Below are 15,197 nucleotides of genomic sequence, written 5' to 3' on the forward strand. Positions count from 1 at the left end.
ATGTATACAACATTTGGCAAGCACGACCTTGGGGAGCCAACAGCACAAGAGCTCGCTTATGCTTACATTCTAAATAAGAGTAAAGATAATGACTCGTACTACATTTCCATGTGATCAAGGGAGGGATATTTGGTTACCCCAGCAACGTGGGGGCTTATGAAACCAAATATTTTTTCTTTAATTACAACAGTGTCTGTAAATTTAAGGAACCAAGTAGGTTTTCCTTTCAATTTTTAGGTCATTCATCCTTTAACCTTAACTTTTTTCTTTAGACATTAAGTTAATGAACTCTTTGCTTCTTTGCAGAAAACAAAACAATTAGGTTGTCAACACTAGCTAATCGTAGTTGCATCGAAAAATTTGGTCGATTGCCCAACTAAAGTCGTGACGCAAAGCTGCTTATGACAACTGCAAATCTTCGAAGGTACGAATTTTTTCCTGCCAACACATACTTGGACGGTTTAACTCGTAAGTATTTCTCACACAAAAAAAAAAACCCTGGTCTCTTAACAAAAATAGACTTTTTTTGCTAATGTTGTATGCCATGTAGTAGCCATGCAACCAAAGAAGCCAAAGACATCGAAAAAGTCTGCGAGATTCACCTTCCCTAGACTAAATCTTATTAGAACAGCTGGAGCGACCTCTAGCGATGTCCCTATAACGGGGACACAAGCTAGTGGTGAAAGGCAACCACCTACGGAGCGACATGAAGAAACTCCCTAGCCTATTGTGTTCGTTGGACGAAGAAGAAAACCATGGCCTTGAAGATGAAGAAGGGAAGAACAATTCCAACCGAAGAAGAAATTGAATCAGAATCAGAAGGCTTCAGGATACTGCTAGATGAGTTATAGCCTTATCAACTTTTCACTTTGAGGACGACCTCAAATGATGCTCCTGAGACCTCGCAAGCCGTTGGGACTTCTCAAGGAAAGAAGGGTGTGACCATAACCACAACCACGACCACCTAGCAGGGAACTGGCGAGGAATAAGTCGACAAGGTCCTTGTCGCATCGAGGCACAAGCCGTCCATGTTGCATCTCTTAGGGCAACTGCCAAACCATCTAAGACCGATGGTCTTTACCCTTCTAGAATGCTAGCTGGCCATGACCTTCAAAAGGTACGTGGCCACCTAGCCTACTAATCTAGTAGTCACCGCTCTTCAAATGCAAAGTTAGGTAACACAACTCTTTCTCTTCAAGAACTCTTTCATGTAAGTTGGTTCCTTAGTTTTTTTTTTTTTTTTTTTTTTTTAAAACTAACTCTTTATTCTTTTCCTTGCAATCTTTGCTCGCTCTGAACATGGCTTAAAACAAAATGAAGATAAACTCCTTTGGCAAGCTTCATGAAATGAAGAAGGAGATTGTCAAGTTGAAGCAAACCCTTGCAACTTCAAACGAAGTTGTAAATACCACTCAAGTCAAGCAAACATATAATTGACAAAAAGAAACTTTGCTCTACAAACAGTAGATTTCCAGAAGACCGAGCTCTAGAAAAAGGATGACAACACCAAAAAGCTCCAATTGATAATAGCGAAGCTCACTACAAAGTTGGGCCAAAGAGAAAAATAGCTACAAGAGAGCTTAAAGCGTGAAAAGGCGATAGAGCAGACTCAAACTAAGTTGTGGGAAAACTTAGAAATAGACAAAATAGCGAGAGAGACAGATCTCGAGATAGCTTATGGGCGAATCACTTCACTGACCGAGCAGATGAATCAACTGAATCTTGAGGTGGAAAGGAAGGTTTCTCATTAGAAGGTGCAAGCTATTCACAGCCTACGATCGAACAATCTCAACTTAGACATTTCTAACCTCCTTAAGGAGTACCAAGTTACTCTTGCTTCATTGATGTTTGCTGAAGAGCAAGAATATCAAGAATCTATCCAAGAGGAAGATCAACAAAAAATAGAAGTCCTTGAAGATCAAGCAAACAACCTAGAGGTCATAGTATCCAAAGTTAGGGATTCTGGTGCTCAAGACCAATGATCGACCTCTTTTTTGTCTACTTGCAAAGAATCTTTCGTACTTTTTTTTGGTTTTTTTGTAGCTCTTTGTCGTCCTTTATACATATTTTTTGGAAATATATAAAAAGACATTTGACCAATTGTGATAGCAGTTTTATAATTTAAGTACTTCACAAAACAAATATAACATTTCTGATCATAAAACTTGTAAAACATTGTAAACAATAAGATTATTAAAACTTGAGATTACGACACAAGTAATTCTTTGAGAAGAAATACGATAATCTTATTCACAACATTTACAACAAAGAAAATTTACAAGTAAAACTGATCATATAAGCTATACATGAGTTAGGAATTACTGATAATAAGGGCATAGATGCTCAACATTCAAAGCTCGTGGTACTTTAGAACCATTAAACCTTGTGAGGTAATATGTTCTAGGTCTTATCACCTTAACAACGCGATATGGGCCTTCCTAGTTAGGTCTTAATACCCCCGCACTTGGTTCTCTTGTACCGAAAAAGACTTCTTTCAAAATCAGGTCGCTAACCTAGAAGTCTCTTCTTCTGACTTTAGTGTCGAAAAATCTTTTTGCTCACTACTGGTAGGAAGCTATCCTTAACCAAGCTTTGTTGCGGTGTTCTTCAACTAAGTCCAGACTTACACGTAGAAGTGCTTCATTGTCTGTTTCATTGTAGAATTCTTTCCGAAACGAACCAACTCCTACTTCCATGGGAACCATTACCTCGTAACCATATGCTAACGAGAATGGTGTTTCTAAAGTAGAGGTCCTTGGAGTTGTTCTATATGCCCATAGAACTTTTGGGAGATCATCGGCCCCATTACTCTTGGCTGCGCCAAGCTTGGCATTTAATGTGTGCTAGATAGTCTTATTGACAACTTCAACTTGACCATTAGCCTATGGTCTTGCTACTGAGGTGAATTTCTTATGAATTCCCAACTCTTCGCATAGCTGCTTGAAATCCTCATTGTCGAATTGTTTCCCATTATCAGAGATAAGCGTATGAGGAATCCCATAACAGCACACTATATTCTTGAAGATGAAGTTTTTGAGCTTCTTGGTGGTGATCGTGGCCAAAGGTTCTGCTTTGACCTACTTAGTGAAATAATTCACTACGACCACAACATATTTGATGCCACCTTTACCGGTTGGCATAGGATTGACAAGATCAATTCTCCACATAGCGAATGGCCAACGATTGTTCATCGTTGTTAACTGGTGGGAAGGATCTAGTGGGATGTTTGCGAATCTCTGACATTTGTCACACTTCTTCACAAAGTTAAGGGCATCTTCATGAAGTAGGGGCCAATAATATCTCTGACGGATAATTTTATTGGCAAGAGACAGTGCAGCAGTGTGATTACCACAGATCCTTTCATGTATCTCTCTCGTGATATAGTATGCTTCTTCATCCATTACACATCGGAGAAGGGAAGTGTTAAACCCTCGTTTATATAACTGATCTCCGATGAGAGGGTAAGGAGTAGCTCTAGTCTACAGGATTCTTGCCTCAGTTTTGTTGTTAGGAAGAACCCCATCTTTGAGATACTGAATGATTGGAGTCATCCAAGACACAGATTTACTCATAGCTACAACTTGATCGAATGAGTTGATGCTGGGAACTTCGATGTATTTAACCAGGTTACTGTCCAGCGCATTGGAGTCTAGCGATGAGGCTATCTTTGCCAAAGCATCCGCGATGGAATTACTATCTCTTAGGATCTGCCTGATCGTATAATACTTGAAGGGCTTGAGTGCGACCTTAGCTTTCTTCAAGTGATTGACCATATTCTCTTTTTTGGCTTGATAGTCTCCCAGAGTTTGATTGACTACTAGTTGGGAGTCGCTATTAATGTCGATCATATCTGACCCTATCTCTCTTACTAGTCGCAAACCAGCAAATAACGCCTCATACTCGGCCTTATTATTAGTAGCTTTAAATCCGAACTTGAGGACTTTATAAATGCGAGTCCTTTCAAAACCGATGAGTAGAAGACCAGCTCCGACTCTTCTTATATTAGAAGACCCATTAACATAGAGGCTCCAAGTTGACAAGTTTCAAACAGTTTCTTGGATAACTTCACTAGCTGGCTGTTCAAGTTCCTGATTTAGCTGATAATAGAACTCTAAAATAAAATCAGCAACAACTTGCCCTTTGATTGTTGCTTTCGGTCTATAATACAAATCGAACTGACTTAGTTTCATAGCTTACTTGAGCAATTTACCTGAAGCCTCTAGCTTATGAAGAACCTGCCTAAGTGGGTAATTTGTCTATACATGAATGGTGTTAGCATGGAAGTAAGGTCGCAGCTTCCTAGAAGCGGTCAGCAAGGCATAAGCTAATCGTTCCATCTCTGGATAACGTGACTTGACGTCCAGTAGTTGTTTGCTCGTGTAATATACTGACTATTGAATTTTGCCCTCTTCTCAAAGGAGAGCTACCCTGACTACATACTAAGAGACAAATAGGTAGAGAAATAAATTTTTCTTAGGAAGAGGCTTGGACAGAAGAGGTGGTTTTCCAAGATGCTCTTTTATGCTCTAGAAAACTTGCTCACACTCTGGATTCCATTCAAATCTCTTGTTGGCTTTGAGTATCTTGAAGAACGGTAAACAATGATCTATTGCTCTTGATATGAAGCGATTGAGAGCCACTATTCTCCCATTCAAGCTCTAAACTTGTTTTTGATTGGCGAGACTTTTCATATCTAGAAAAGCTTAGATCTTCTTAGGGTTGACTTCAATTTCTTGATGGTTAACCATATACCCCAAGAATTTTCCTAAGGATACTCCGAATGAACACTTAAGAGGATTAAGTTTCATTCTATATCTTTGAAGTATATCGAACATTTTTGTGAGGTTAGCTATGTGATATGAAACGACATGCAACTTGACCAGCATGTCATCAAAATAGACCTCCATTGATTTTTCGATCTACTTGGAAAACATATGGTTAACCAAACGTTGGTAAGTTGCCCTAGAGTTTTTCAGACCGAAGGGCATGACTTTGTAACAGTGCAGTCCTCAATCTACAATAAACGAGGTATGCTCCTTGTCAGGCGTCAATATCAGGATTTGATTATACCCCAAGTAGACATCTATGAAGCTTAACAGCTCGTGCTCGGAAGTGACATCAACGAGCTGATCAATTATGGGCGAAGGGAAACTGTCATTCAGACAGACTTTATTGAGGTCCATGAAATCAACACAAGTTCGTCACTTACCGTCGGGTTTTTTTTCACCAAAACTGGATTGGCGACCCAACTAGGGTAATGAGCCTCCCGAATGAACCCGATTGAGAGGAGCTTGTCTGGCTCAACCTTAAGAGCAACATAATGATCTGGGTCTATAGCTCTTCTCTTTCGGCAAACATGTCTGAATTCACTGTCGATGTTGAGTGCATGATGATAATCATATTTTACACTATGATTTTGGATTGAATTTTGATAGGATTTAAAATACTTTTCATATAATTTGGGCCATAATTGCTACCTAATTCTATTAATTTGTCTTTGCAGGCCTAAACGATGATTTTGAGCATAAATAATAGTTTTGAGCATAAATTGCGTAACTTGAGCTTGGAAACTCATAATGACCTGATTTTAGAAGCTATCAATTTGGTCCATAATTGCTACCTAATTCTATTAATTTGTCTTTGCAGGCCTAAACGATGATTTTGAGCATAAATGACAGTTTTGAGCGTAAATTGTGTAACTTGAGCTTGGAAACTCAGAATGACCTGAATTAAGAAGCTTTGGAAAGCTAAGAAAAATAGTTACAACTTTCATGTCTTGGGTTTTTCCTAGTTCTGACTGGACAATGGTGAAAACTTGGCTTGAAGTCGTGAAAAGTAGGCTGGGAACTGAAGAAAAATGTCTTTGGACGTGCTTTAGTATTTCTGCCATAACTTGATCTGTGAACCTAAGATTGTGCTAATTCTTGAACGAGCAGAAATATAATTGAAAGGGCTACAATTCATATGTTTAACACTTTTCTAGATTCAGACTCTATAATGCTCAAATTTGGCCCGAAATTCCTCACCATGGCAAGGAAAAAGCTTTGCCGCGGCGAAACCTGCATCAGATGTAAACATAAAGTGAGAGAGGTATAAATTAGAGCAAAAAGGAAGAGAAAGGGATCTTGGTTCGTCATTTGGAAGGCAGCTCTTGGAAGGAGAAGATTATTGAAGATTTGGGCTTCAAATTAGAGAAGATTTCTCCATCTTTTGCTTGTTTTTCAATGATGAATCTTGATTCAGTTTGTTTTTGTTATTTTATTTCATTTTTGAGTATGAACTAAGTTGTTTTGGCTAGGGTTTGATGTAATCTTGATACAATGATTCAATTTTATATGAATTGATTTACTTTGAGTTTTAATTTCATGATTGAGTGTTTATCTCTTTGCTTAATGACTTTTGGATGCTTAATCACCATTCAAATGTGTGTTGTTCACAATGAGACTGAGAAGTGATTTGTGATTGTGCCTCTTGGGATAAATATCGTAGATTAAGCAAACGCTAGAGATAGGTTTAGCGATCTATGAAATCTAGATAGAATTCCATAAAGCTTAAAAGACTTTGAACTATTAATCTTCAATTTGTTGGGTACGGAAGCTTAATAGGGATAAGTAGGGAAATGTAGCCTAAGAAGGTATGTTTTACAACTTAGGGAATTCGATTTTCAATCAACGAATTCGAACTTGAGTAATAGATTCTATGATTTGGGTTAGCGTATCTAGGTGAAATCAACACCCTAGCATTTTTTATCATTGTTTAATTAGTTAAGTTGTTGGGTTTTGCTTTAGTTTCATTATCATTCATTTATATTTTGTTAATTTGTATTTAGTTTGTTAATTTTCCATCAATCCAATTTATTATTTCTTCAATTAGGACTTAAACTAGAGAAATCGGTACTTAGTAACACTATCCTCGTGGGAACGATACTCTACTTATCACTTTATTACTTTGTGCGACTAGTATACTTGCTACATTTGCATGTTGTAGTAAACACGCATCACATGACATATAACATCCGGACTGATCCCGACCATGTCAACATGAATCTATGCAAAAACATCTATATTCTGTCTAAGAAAGCTCGTTAAATTAGTTGCGAGCTTAGGGCTAAGATTGCTTTCGATTCTTAACACACGAGTCGGCTCACTCTAGTTGATTAAAACCTTAGATAAAATCTCAACAGGCACATTATGGGAATACTACTCCTAAACACGAGGATCAATATTGTCTTCCATTGGACTAGGTTGTGGTTTGATCCTGTTGATCTTCATTGCTTGCTGGAGAATGCCCACAGGCTTCCCTTTCCCTTTGCATGTCATCTACACTGCTCTAACATAGCAATTGTGAGATTCACACTAAGACCCCTTGACTTCCCCACACCCTGTCGAAGTGGAAACTTTTATCTTCAGATAATATATGAAAGTGATAGCTTTAAAGTTTCGTAGTAGAGGTCGTCTTAAGATGCCATTGAAAGCGGACGGACAGTCTACTACCAAAAATTATGTCATCTTAGTCACTTCATGGGTCTCACCCAAAGTGACAGGAAGTGCAATCGTTCCCTTGGGAATGAGATGATCCCCGGTAAAGCCCTAAAGGGGAATGTAGATGGGCTTTAGGTCTGTCTTTTCTAACTACATTTCCTCGAATGCTCGCTGAAACAAGATTTTCACAACGCTCCCATTATCCACCAACATTCTATGGACTTCACACCTTCCTATTTCAGCCACGATGACAAGTGTATCCTTATAAGGGTGATGTAATCGTATCACGTCCTTCTCTAAGAAGGTAATATCCTCTTCTCTACGCACCTTGGCAGGTTGCGATGCCGTGTTTAGGACAATCACAAGCTTATGCCGAGCCTCTCGAGCATACTTCTCCTGAGCACCTTGAGAGTTTCTCGCAATATGCGGTCCCCCAAAGATAGTCCTTACCAAATAAAGACCCTTGTGACCACGACGCTTCTTTCCATCTCCCCTAATCCTTCTCCCGAGTGGGAGTTAGACCATCAACATACTCCTTGAAGTGCCTCTTTTTAAATTAGGTCTTCAATAGCCTGCTGATAATCCGTGAATTATACAGTTTTCATTAGACTTTTTATTCAGATTTCAGGTACCTTTTGGTGCATTTTGACCTGAATTGTTGTTTTATTCTTTACATTTTGTGTTTCAGGTTAAAATGGACATTTTGAGCAAATAAGGACAAAATTGGAAGTTTTTGACTCAGAAGTTAGCGGATCTCAAAAGTTAGGAGAGTTCTGAAGCAGAATAAAGCACGATGAGGCTTGTTCCAATGGGAGAGCACCGAGAATCGAAGAATCAAGCTAAGATTCAAGCAAAGTGGCAGTTCTGTAATTTCAGAACCTCTCAAGAAGCTTCGCCGCGGCGAAGTACGCCAATCACGAGCAAGATCTGTTTCTCTCTTCGTCGCGGCGAGATTTCTTCTTCGCGCGACGACAGTCGTAATTTCCAGTTTTGTAAAACATACAGTTTTACTTTGTGCATGTTTTTCTTAGAAATTTGGGGCGAGGTATAAAAGAAACACTTAACCTTTTTGCCCAGGGTCGTGCAGGAAGTAGGGTTAGCAACTTTTACATTGTTTTTTATTAAGCTTAGAGAGATTTAGCGATTGGAAGGGTGAAGATTCGATTTTGAACCAAACGATTCATCAATTGGGGAGATTTCTTGTCCTTTCTCTTACTTTTCATTATGTTGAACTTGACTATTATCGTTTTTCTTAATTGTAGTATTGATTTAGCTATGAACTAACCCATTTTGGGTTAGGGTTTTGATTGTAATTCGGATTTTAATGGGTTAAGGGATTGATTGTTTTATGTTCATATGACTATGCTTTGATTGTGTGTTGCTCTGAGTTTTAATGCTTTTTGTGATGAACATGATGAGATTGAGAAATGAAACATGTTAGGCTTCATGGGTAAACACCATTATAGTATTGGATGCTAGAGATAGATTCAAGAATTAATGAAATCACTGTAGGATTCTTATGCTTAATGAGTTTGGAATTGTTAACTTTCAATTTGTTGGGTGCGGAAAGTTAATAAGGAAGAATAGGAAACGTAGCCTGAGAAGGTATGTTTAACACCTTAGTGAGTTCGATTTACAACTAATGCATATGAATGTGAATGTAGTTTAATTTTTTGGTTTAACCCATAAAGTCCGAATGAAGTCAAAACCCTACCCTTTTTAATTGAATTGATTTTTATACGTAATTTCTTTATCTCGCATTGCATAGTTAAATTTTAGTTAGTTATTTCAGAGTTTGTTTTCTTTAATTAAAATTGCTCCCATTATCCAAAGAAGTCGATTGCTCCAACTTGAGAATAGTAGAGTACTTAGTGTTTAGCTGACAATCCTTGTGGGAACGATACTCTATTCATCATTATATTACTTGTGCGATTAGTATACTTGCTACATATTGCATGTTGTAGGAAACACGCATCAAGTTCTTGGCACCGTTGCCGGGAATAGTTGATTATTAATATTGATAGTATCTAGTGTAGTGCTAGATTGAAGCTTTTATTTCATTTTTGTAGTTAATCATAAATATTGTATACTCTTAAGCTTGGGTTCTTTTCTTTGTAGTTTTTTTTTTTTTAATTTTGTAGTTAAGCTTAATTAACTGTTTCTTATAGTGCATGTGGGGATCATGGTAGAAGTACATAGAACATTGAGGGATTATGCCATACCAATGGTGCAAGAATGCAATTATGGTATTACAAGGCCACCTGTTGCATTGAACTTTGAGATTAAGCCAACAATAATTCAGATTATCCAACAATCAATCCAATTTGGTGGAAATTCATATGAGGATCCAATTTTGCATATCGCTAGCTTTCTAGAGATATGTGACACATTCAAGGTTAATGGAATGATTGATGATACAATTAGGCTGAGATTGTTCTCATTTTCACTGACAGATAAGGCAAAAGGTTGGCTCATGTCACACCCAGTTGGGACAATCACCACATGGGACGGATTAGCTCAAAAGTTTCTTGTAAAATACTTCCCACCAGAGAAGACGACAAAAATGAGAAACGACATTATCTCTTTCATGCAAGGCAATGATGAATCACTCTATGAAGCTTGGGAGAGGTACACGGAGTTGTTAAGGAAATGTCCACATCATGGTCTACCGTTTTGGATACAAGTCCAAACATTTTACAATGGGTTGCTACCAAATATTCAAACTATGGTAGATATGGCAGCAGGTGGAGCCTTAAATAACAAGATCCCAGAAGATGCTTATGAATTGCTTGAGGTGATGGCCAACAATAACTACCAAAGACCTAATGAGAGAGCAATGCCGAAGAGAACAATGGGTCTACATGAAGTCGATGTGTTCGCCACATTATCTGCACAAATTGCATAACTTCAAAGCCAATTGGGAGGTATGAATGTAAATTCTATTCACTCACCTTTTATAACTTGTGAATTTTGTGCAGGAAACCATGGGAGTGTGGAATGCCAAGATGGAAACCAGTTAGTCTTCTCAACAACCGAGCAAGTGAATTACATGGTTAGTTCACAAAGGCTGCAAANGAGTCCGATCGGCAAAGAATAAGAAAAGAAAGAATAAGAATAAGAAAAGAAAGAACGAGAAAGAATAAGAATAAGAAAGAATGAGAAGGCTTGAACAAGCAAAGAAAAGACAAGAAAAACAAGAAAGAAAAGATAAGCTTGGGCAAGCAAGATAAGAAAGAAAAGAAATAGAAAGAAGAAAGAAAATACATTTTTATGCATTATTGCATATGCATTCCATTCATGCATATACCATGAATTTCCTCATGGTTAGAAAGAACAGAAAGAAAGGAAGTACAGAGAGAAAGAAAGAATAAAAAGAAAGGAAAGAACAGTGAGAATTAGAAACAAAGAAAGAATTAAGAAAGAAAGAAAGAAGAAGCGAATTAAGTAAGGAAAGAATCAAAGAAGGAGAAGAGTTAAGGGGTTTACTTATTGAGCATTTTTATGCTCACCCCATTGTTTTTTCCATGTTTTTTCCATGTTTTTGCAGGAAATAGGTGAGCAGCGATCGGAAGGACGTCGACAAGCGGAGAGAATTGGCATTACTGTCCACCGTTGCTAAAGTTTTTGTACTTGTTATTTTGGTATATGTAAAGTATTATATTTTATAAGTAAAGAAAAATTTGGGCCCAACTATTTTTCATATGCTAAGTAGGTATATTTTATTGTATATGTTCTAAAATATACTATTAGAAAGAAGTTATTACATGTTGTGAAATATTTGACAAATATTTTGTATATGAAACTTTGCATTGTTACAGAATCAGTATCGTATCTAATTTTTAATCTTGTGGAGCACTTCTTTGAAAAAAATATTTCTCAACTTTTCTTCTGGTTCATCTTGTTGTTGGGCTAATAAGAACTTGACACATTTTCTCGAAGTTACTCTTGATAGTGCAACATATAATTGTCCATGGGTAAATACCTTGTGTTTCATGTACAATCCCACTGTTTTAAGTGATTGGCCCTGACTTTTGTTAATAGTCATGCAAAAACTAACTACAATTGGTAATTGCCTTCTCTTCAGTCTAAAAGATCATTTCATATTTGTATTGGACATTGTTATTCTAGGAATCACAACATTATCACCAATATTTGATCCTGTACTAATTGTTGCTTGTATGCACCACTTCCCTAGATTAGTCACAATCAATCTCGTCCAATTGTAAAGACCATCTAATTGATTTAGATTTCGTAGCAACATAATTGGAATTCCAATTTTTGATTGCAATTCATGTTTTGGCATATTAGAGCACATCAAAGAGTTAAGGAACTCTGTGGGATATAGAATATCATCATCATCATTTGAAGTCTTTGCTGCTTTACAAGTGTTGTCTGAACTACAATAAGTCTTTGATTCTAATTTCAATTTTTGAATAATGTAGTCGTTCAATTTTTGTGTTGTATCATTTCTGGCTGTCAATATTGCCCTATCTCTGATATAATCAACATTGCCTATCTTAGCAGATAGATTTGAGAAAACAGCATTCACAATTCTTTCTTTTGGATTTCTGTGTTGAGAAAGTTTCAAATCTTCAAGAATTTCTATAAAGCTTTCATCTTCTGATACTCCTGTTCCTTTACTAATTTGCAGTAACCATCTGTCAAAAGTAGTTAACTCATCCAATTGTACATCGCTTGGGAAATTCTTTTTCAATCTCATATTTTCTATTAACTTCAACACCATGACATGTTCCCAATGGGGAGATGAAGATAAACATGCTTGCATCACATCATATTTTTTCCCCTTTGGTGTAACTGGTAAAATCTGTCTGAAGTCTCCACCTAGTGCAACAGTTATGCCTCCAAATACTCTATTAGCATTTGATGGATCTTTATCAGACAAAATGTTCCTCAAAGATTTGTCAAGTGCTTCAAAGCAATACCTATTTGCCATCGATGCTTCATCCCAAATTATCAAAGATGTTGTCAAAATCAGTTTTGCCGATTGCATTCTTTTTTTAATATCACATATAATCTCTTTAGTTACATCTAAAGGTATCCTAAAACGTCAATGGGTTGTTCTTCCTCCTGGCAATAGCAAGGCAACAATACCTAACATAGCAGCAGCAACAACAATTTTACCTTCAGACCGCAATTTTGCTATTATTGTTGACCATAGGAATGTTTTGCCTGTTCCACCATGCCCGCAAACAAAAAACAACGTTCCTCTTTCATTATAAACTAAATTAATAATTGAATTGTAAATGTCTCTCTATCCATTATTTAAACCACTATATAAATCATCGTGCAAGATTTTGTTACTGTCAATATCGTAATTCAACTATTCAACAATCAACTTATTCTGCGTATTTTCAAATTCAGCGTGATTTGGAATTGGCAGTCCATGAAAATCAGCCATTGTTTTCCCTCCTTTTTTAATGAAGTCTTCAATCTCAATCAATGCATGATTGTGTAACTACTCTGTACTGTATCTCATCATTCTCATTCATGTTTTTTGTTAGGAAACAACCCGGTTGCACAGTGGAAAACAAAAATTTTATACAACCGTAGATCGTTCCTTAAAGCCCAAAATCAAGGCACAAATTTTACAATTTATGTATAATATCAAGAATCTGCAGAAAATAAAATAAATCTAAAGTTTAGATTCATACCCACGTTGGAGGCTCCACCAATATTGTCTCTGAACGTGTTTGCTACCAATCCAAGTATAGGATCTAACCAAGAAGTCCACACGAAGACAACCACCAAGAACCAAGGAGGGATTTGCTAGATCCTCCTTGGCCTTAAGAAATCAAGAAGAAAAGAAATATTTGATTTTTCAATCAAAGTGGTGACAGTGGCGTGGGAGAGTGTGTATAGGCTGCTGTGTGTTTGTTTTAATTGAAAAATGAACTAATAAAATCCCTTGTTAAATTTCACACACACATTTTCTTTTATAGGCAAACTAAGTTGCCCTATTCCCACATGGAATGGGATTGGGCTCCAACCCAAACTCCCTATGTTCCAAACACTCCCAATTAGATATTTTGATTTAATTCATCATTATCTCAATTAAAATCAATTAATATTTAATTAACATTTAACAATAATGATGATTTAATTAAATATGTGTGAACACACATTTAACCGTAATTTCACTTATTTAATTTTTTCTAACAAATTAAATAAAAGGCTACGACCTCAGCAAATTTAATTGCACTGTAAAATTACCGTTCTCCTAAAAAGACGAAAACGCCCTTCTTTCTTCTTGGCTCTTAAATTATCTTCTATGTGTGTGACCCATAGGCTCCTCATCATACCGGCAGTGTATATTATCGCAATTAACACCAATTAATCGTCTTACTAATACACAGACCAAGATTGGCCCCTAGCAAGGCATCATGGCCACCCGATAGATTCGGATTCAGCAAAACAGTTACCTGTCAATGATATGGTTACCGTACAATTCGATCCTTTCATCATACGTTATCTCGACGAGACGAAGGCATAGAAATAGTGTCAACCTTCGGTTACTCTTGATATTATATATTCAGTTTCTGGACCAATGACTCGTATTATAATCTGGATAGAGCAACAACTCAATCCCACTGTGGCCATAGTTTTAGTGTCATTGCCATATACTGAATTGTGCCGTGAGATAACTTCTCCCGTACCCAGGAGTGATGAATCCTCTGTCAATCCACCATAGTCTTGATACACTCCTTGATACAGCCAGTCACCACCATACTGACAGCTCTGAATAGAACTGCGTTAGGCTAGTGTCAAACTGTACCAATCGGTGCACAAGGCGCTCCGGTGATCTCAAGTCTAAGGATCACATGCACCACCATTCGTTAGAGGATTTGTTCCATAGACACTGGGGTTACCATCCATATGGAATCCTCTGGTGGGTCAGTCCAGTGAACTTGCTGCGGTATATCCGCCTACAACAAGCACCCATGTGTTGCACCAGGTTGTCACCAAACAACCTTGACAAGTGAGATCAGTCACTGCCTTTCGACAGGGTCGTTCAACACTATGATAGCCTTACCGTATATCTGGCCTTTACTTAAGAATATACTGGGGCTACAGACGTTTCTAGATGGCCACCATATGTGTTCATAGGGTTCTCACTATCAATTTGAAACACTTGATACCCTCGTCACAGTTCTACCTTCTAAGGCAATATATCAATACATATTGCAATAATCATGATTTACCGCAATATAGGATAATTCTTTTATTATTGATTAATGAATATTATTACAAAGTCAATTCTACAATATCGATGGCTCTAGGGCATCTACTCTAACATTTTTTTCCTGAGATTATATGCGATGTCTTCAGATAGTCGATCTGCATTTGCTTGCCACAATCTGTTGGGTTTACGACTTCATTAAATAAAGAATTATTAAAAATAGTTGTCGTAACTGTGTTCTAGTAGCCCATATGATGCTTCAGCCAGCCACATTCCATTCCTTCTCTGTCATCATCCAGCAAGCCTAATGCATAACATGCATTTAAATGTAGGATATATCCTTCCATTAACAGTTCTAATATTTTCAATATGTTGCTTCTCTAACCAAATTTAACACATTCGCAATAATATTTTCATACTGCTGCCTAAAATGCAAAGTAGATTATGCCATGCATCTTCCCCCTTCCCGTTGACTCCATCTCCTTTCTTTGTCATTCCAAACCCATTGTGTTGGAAGT

General features: G+C 37.2%; 1 protein-coding gene and 1 non-coding gene across 2 annotated transcripts; both read right to left on the reverse strand.

The window, feature by feature from the left end:
• Positions 1-10,041: 10,041 nt before the first annotated feature.
• LOC116130414 lies at positions 10,042-10,148 on the reverse strand. The gene has a single exon (XR_004128043.1). It is a non-coding gene; the product is annotated as a small nucleolar RNA R71 (small nucleolar RNA).
• A 1,426-nt stretch (positions 10,149-11,574) lies between these two features.
• Positions 11,575-12,435, reverse strand: LOC116129507. Its single transcript, XM_031415246.1, has one exon. It carries the CDS (start codon positions 12,433-12,435, stop codon positions 11,575-11,577), a length of 861 nt encoding a protein of 286 aa, XP_031271106.1.
• Between the last annotated feature and the right edge of the window lie 2,762 nt (positions 12,436-15,197).

Source organism: Pistacia vera, unplaced genomic scaffold (assembly GCF_008641045.1).
Source record: "Pistacia vera cultivar Batoury unplaced genomic scaffold, PisVer_v2 Contig106, whole genome shotgun sequence".
Taxonomy (NCBI): Eukaryota; Viridiplantae; Streptophyta; class Magnoliopsida; order Sapindales; family Anacardiaceae; genus Pistacia; species Pistacia vera.

Bases quoted from the DNA above. Each gene is read 5' to 3' on its own strand.
- LOC116129507 (XM_031415246.1), bottom strand. From the start codon at position 12,435: ATGGCAAATAGGTATTGCTTTGAAGCACTTGACAAATCTTTGAGGAAC.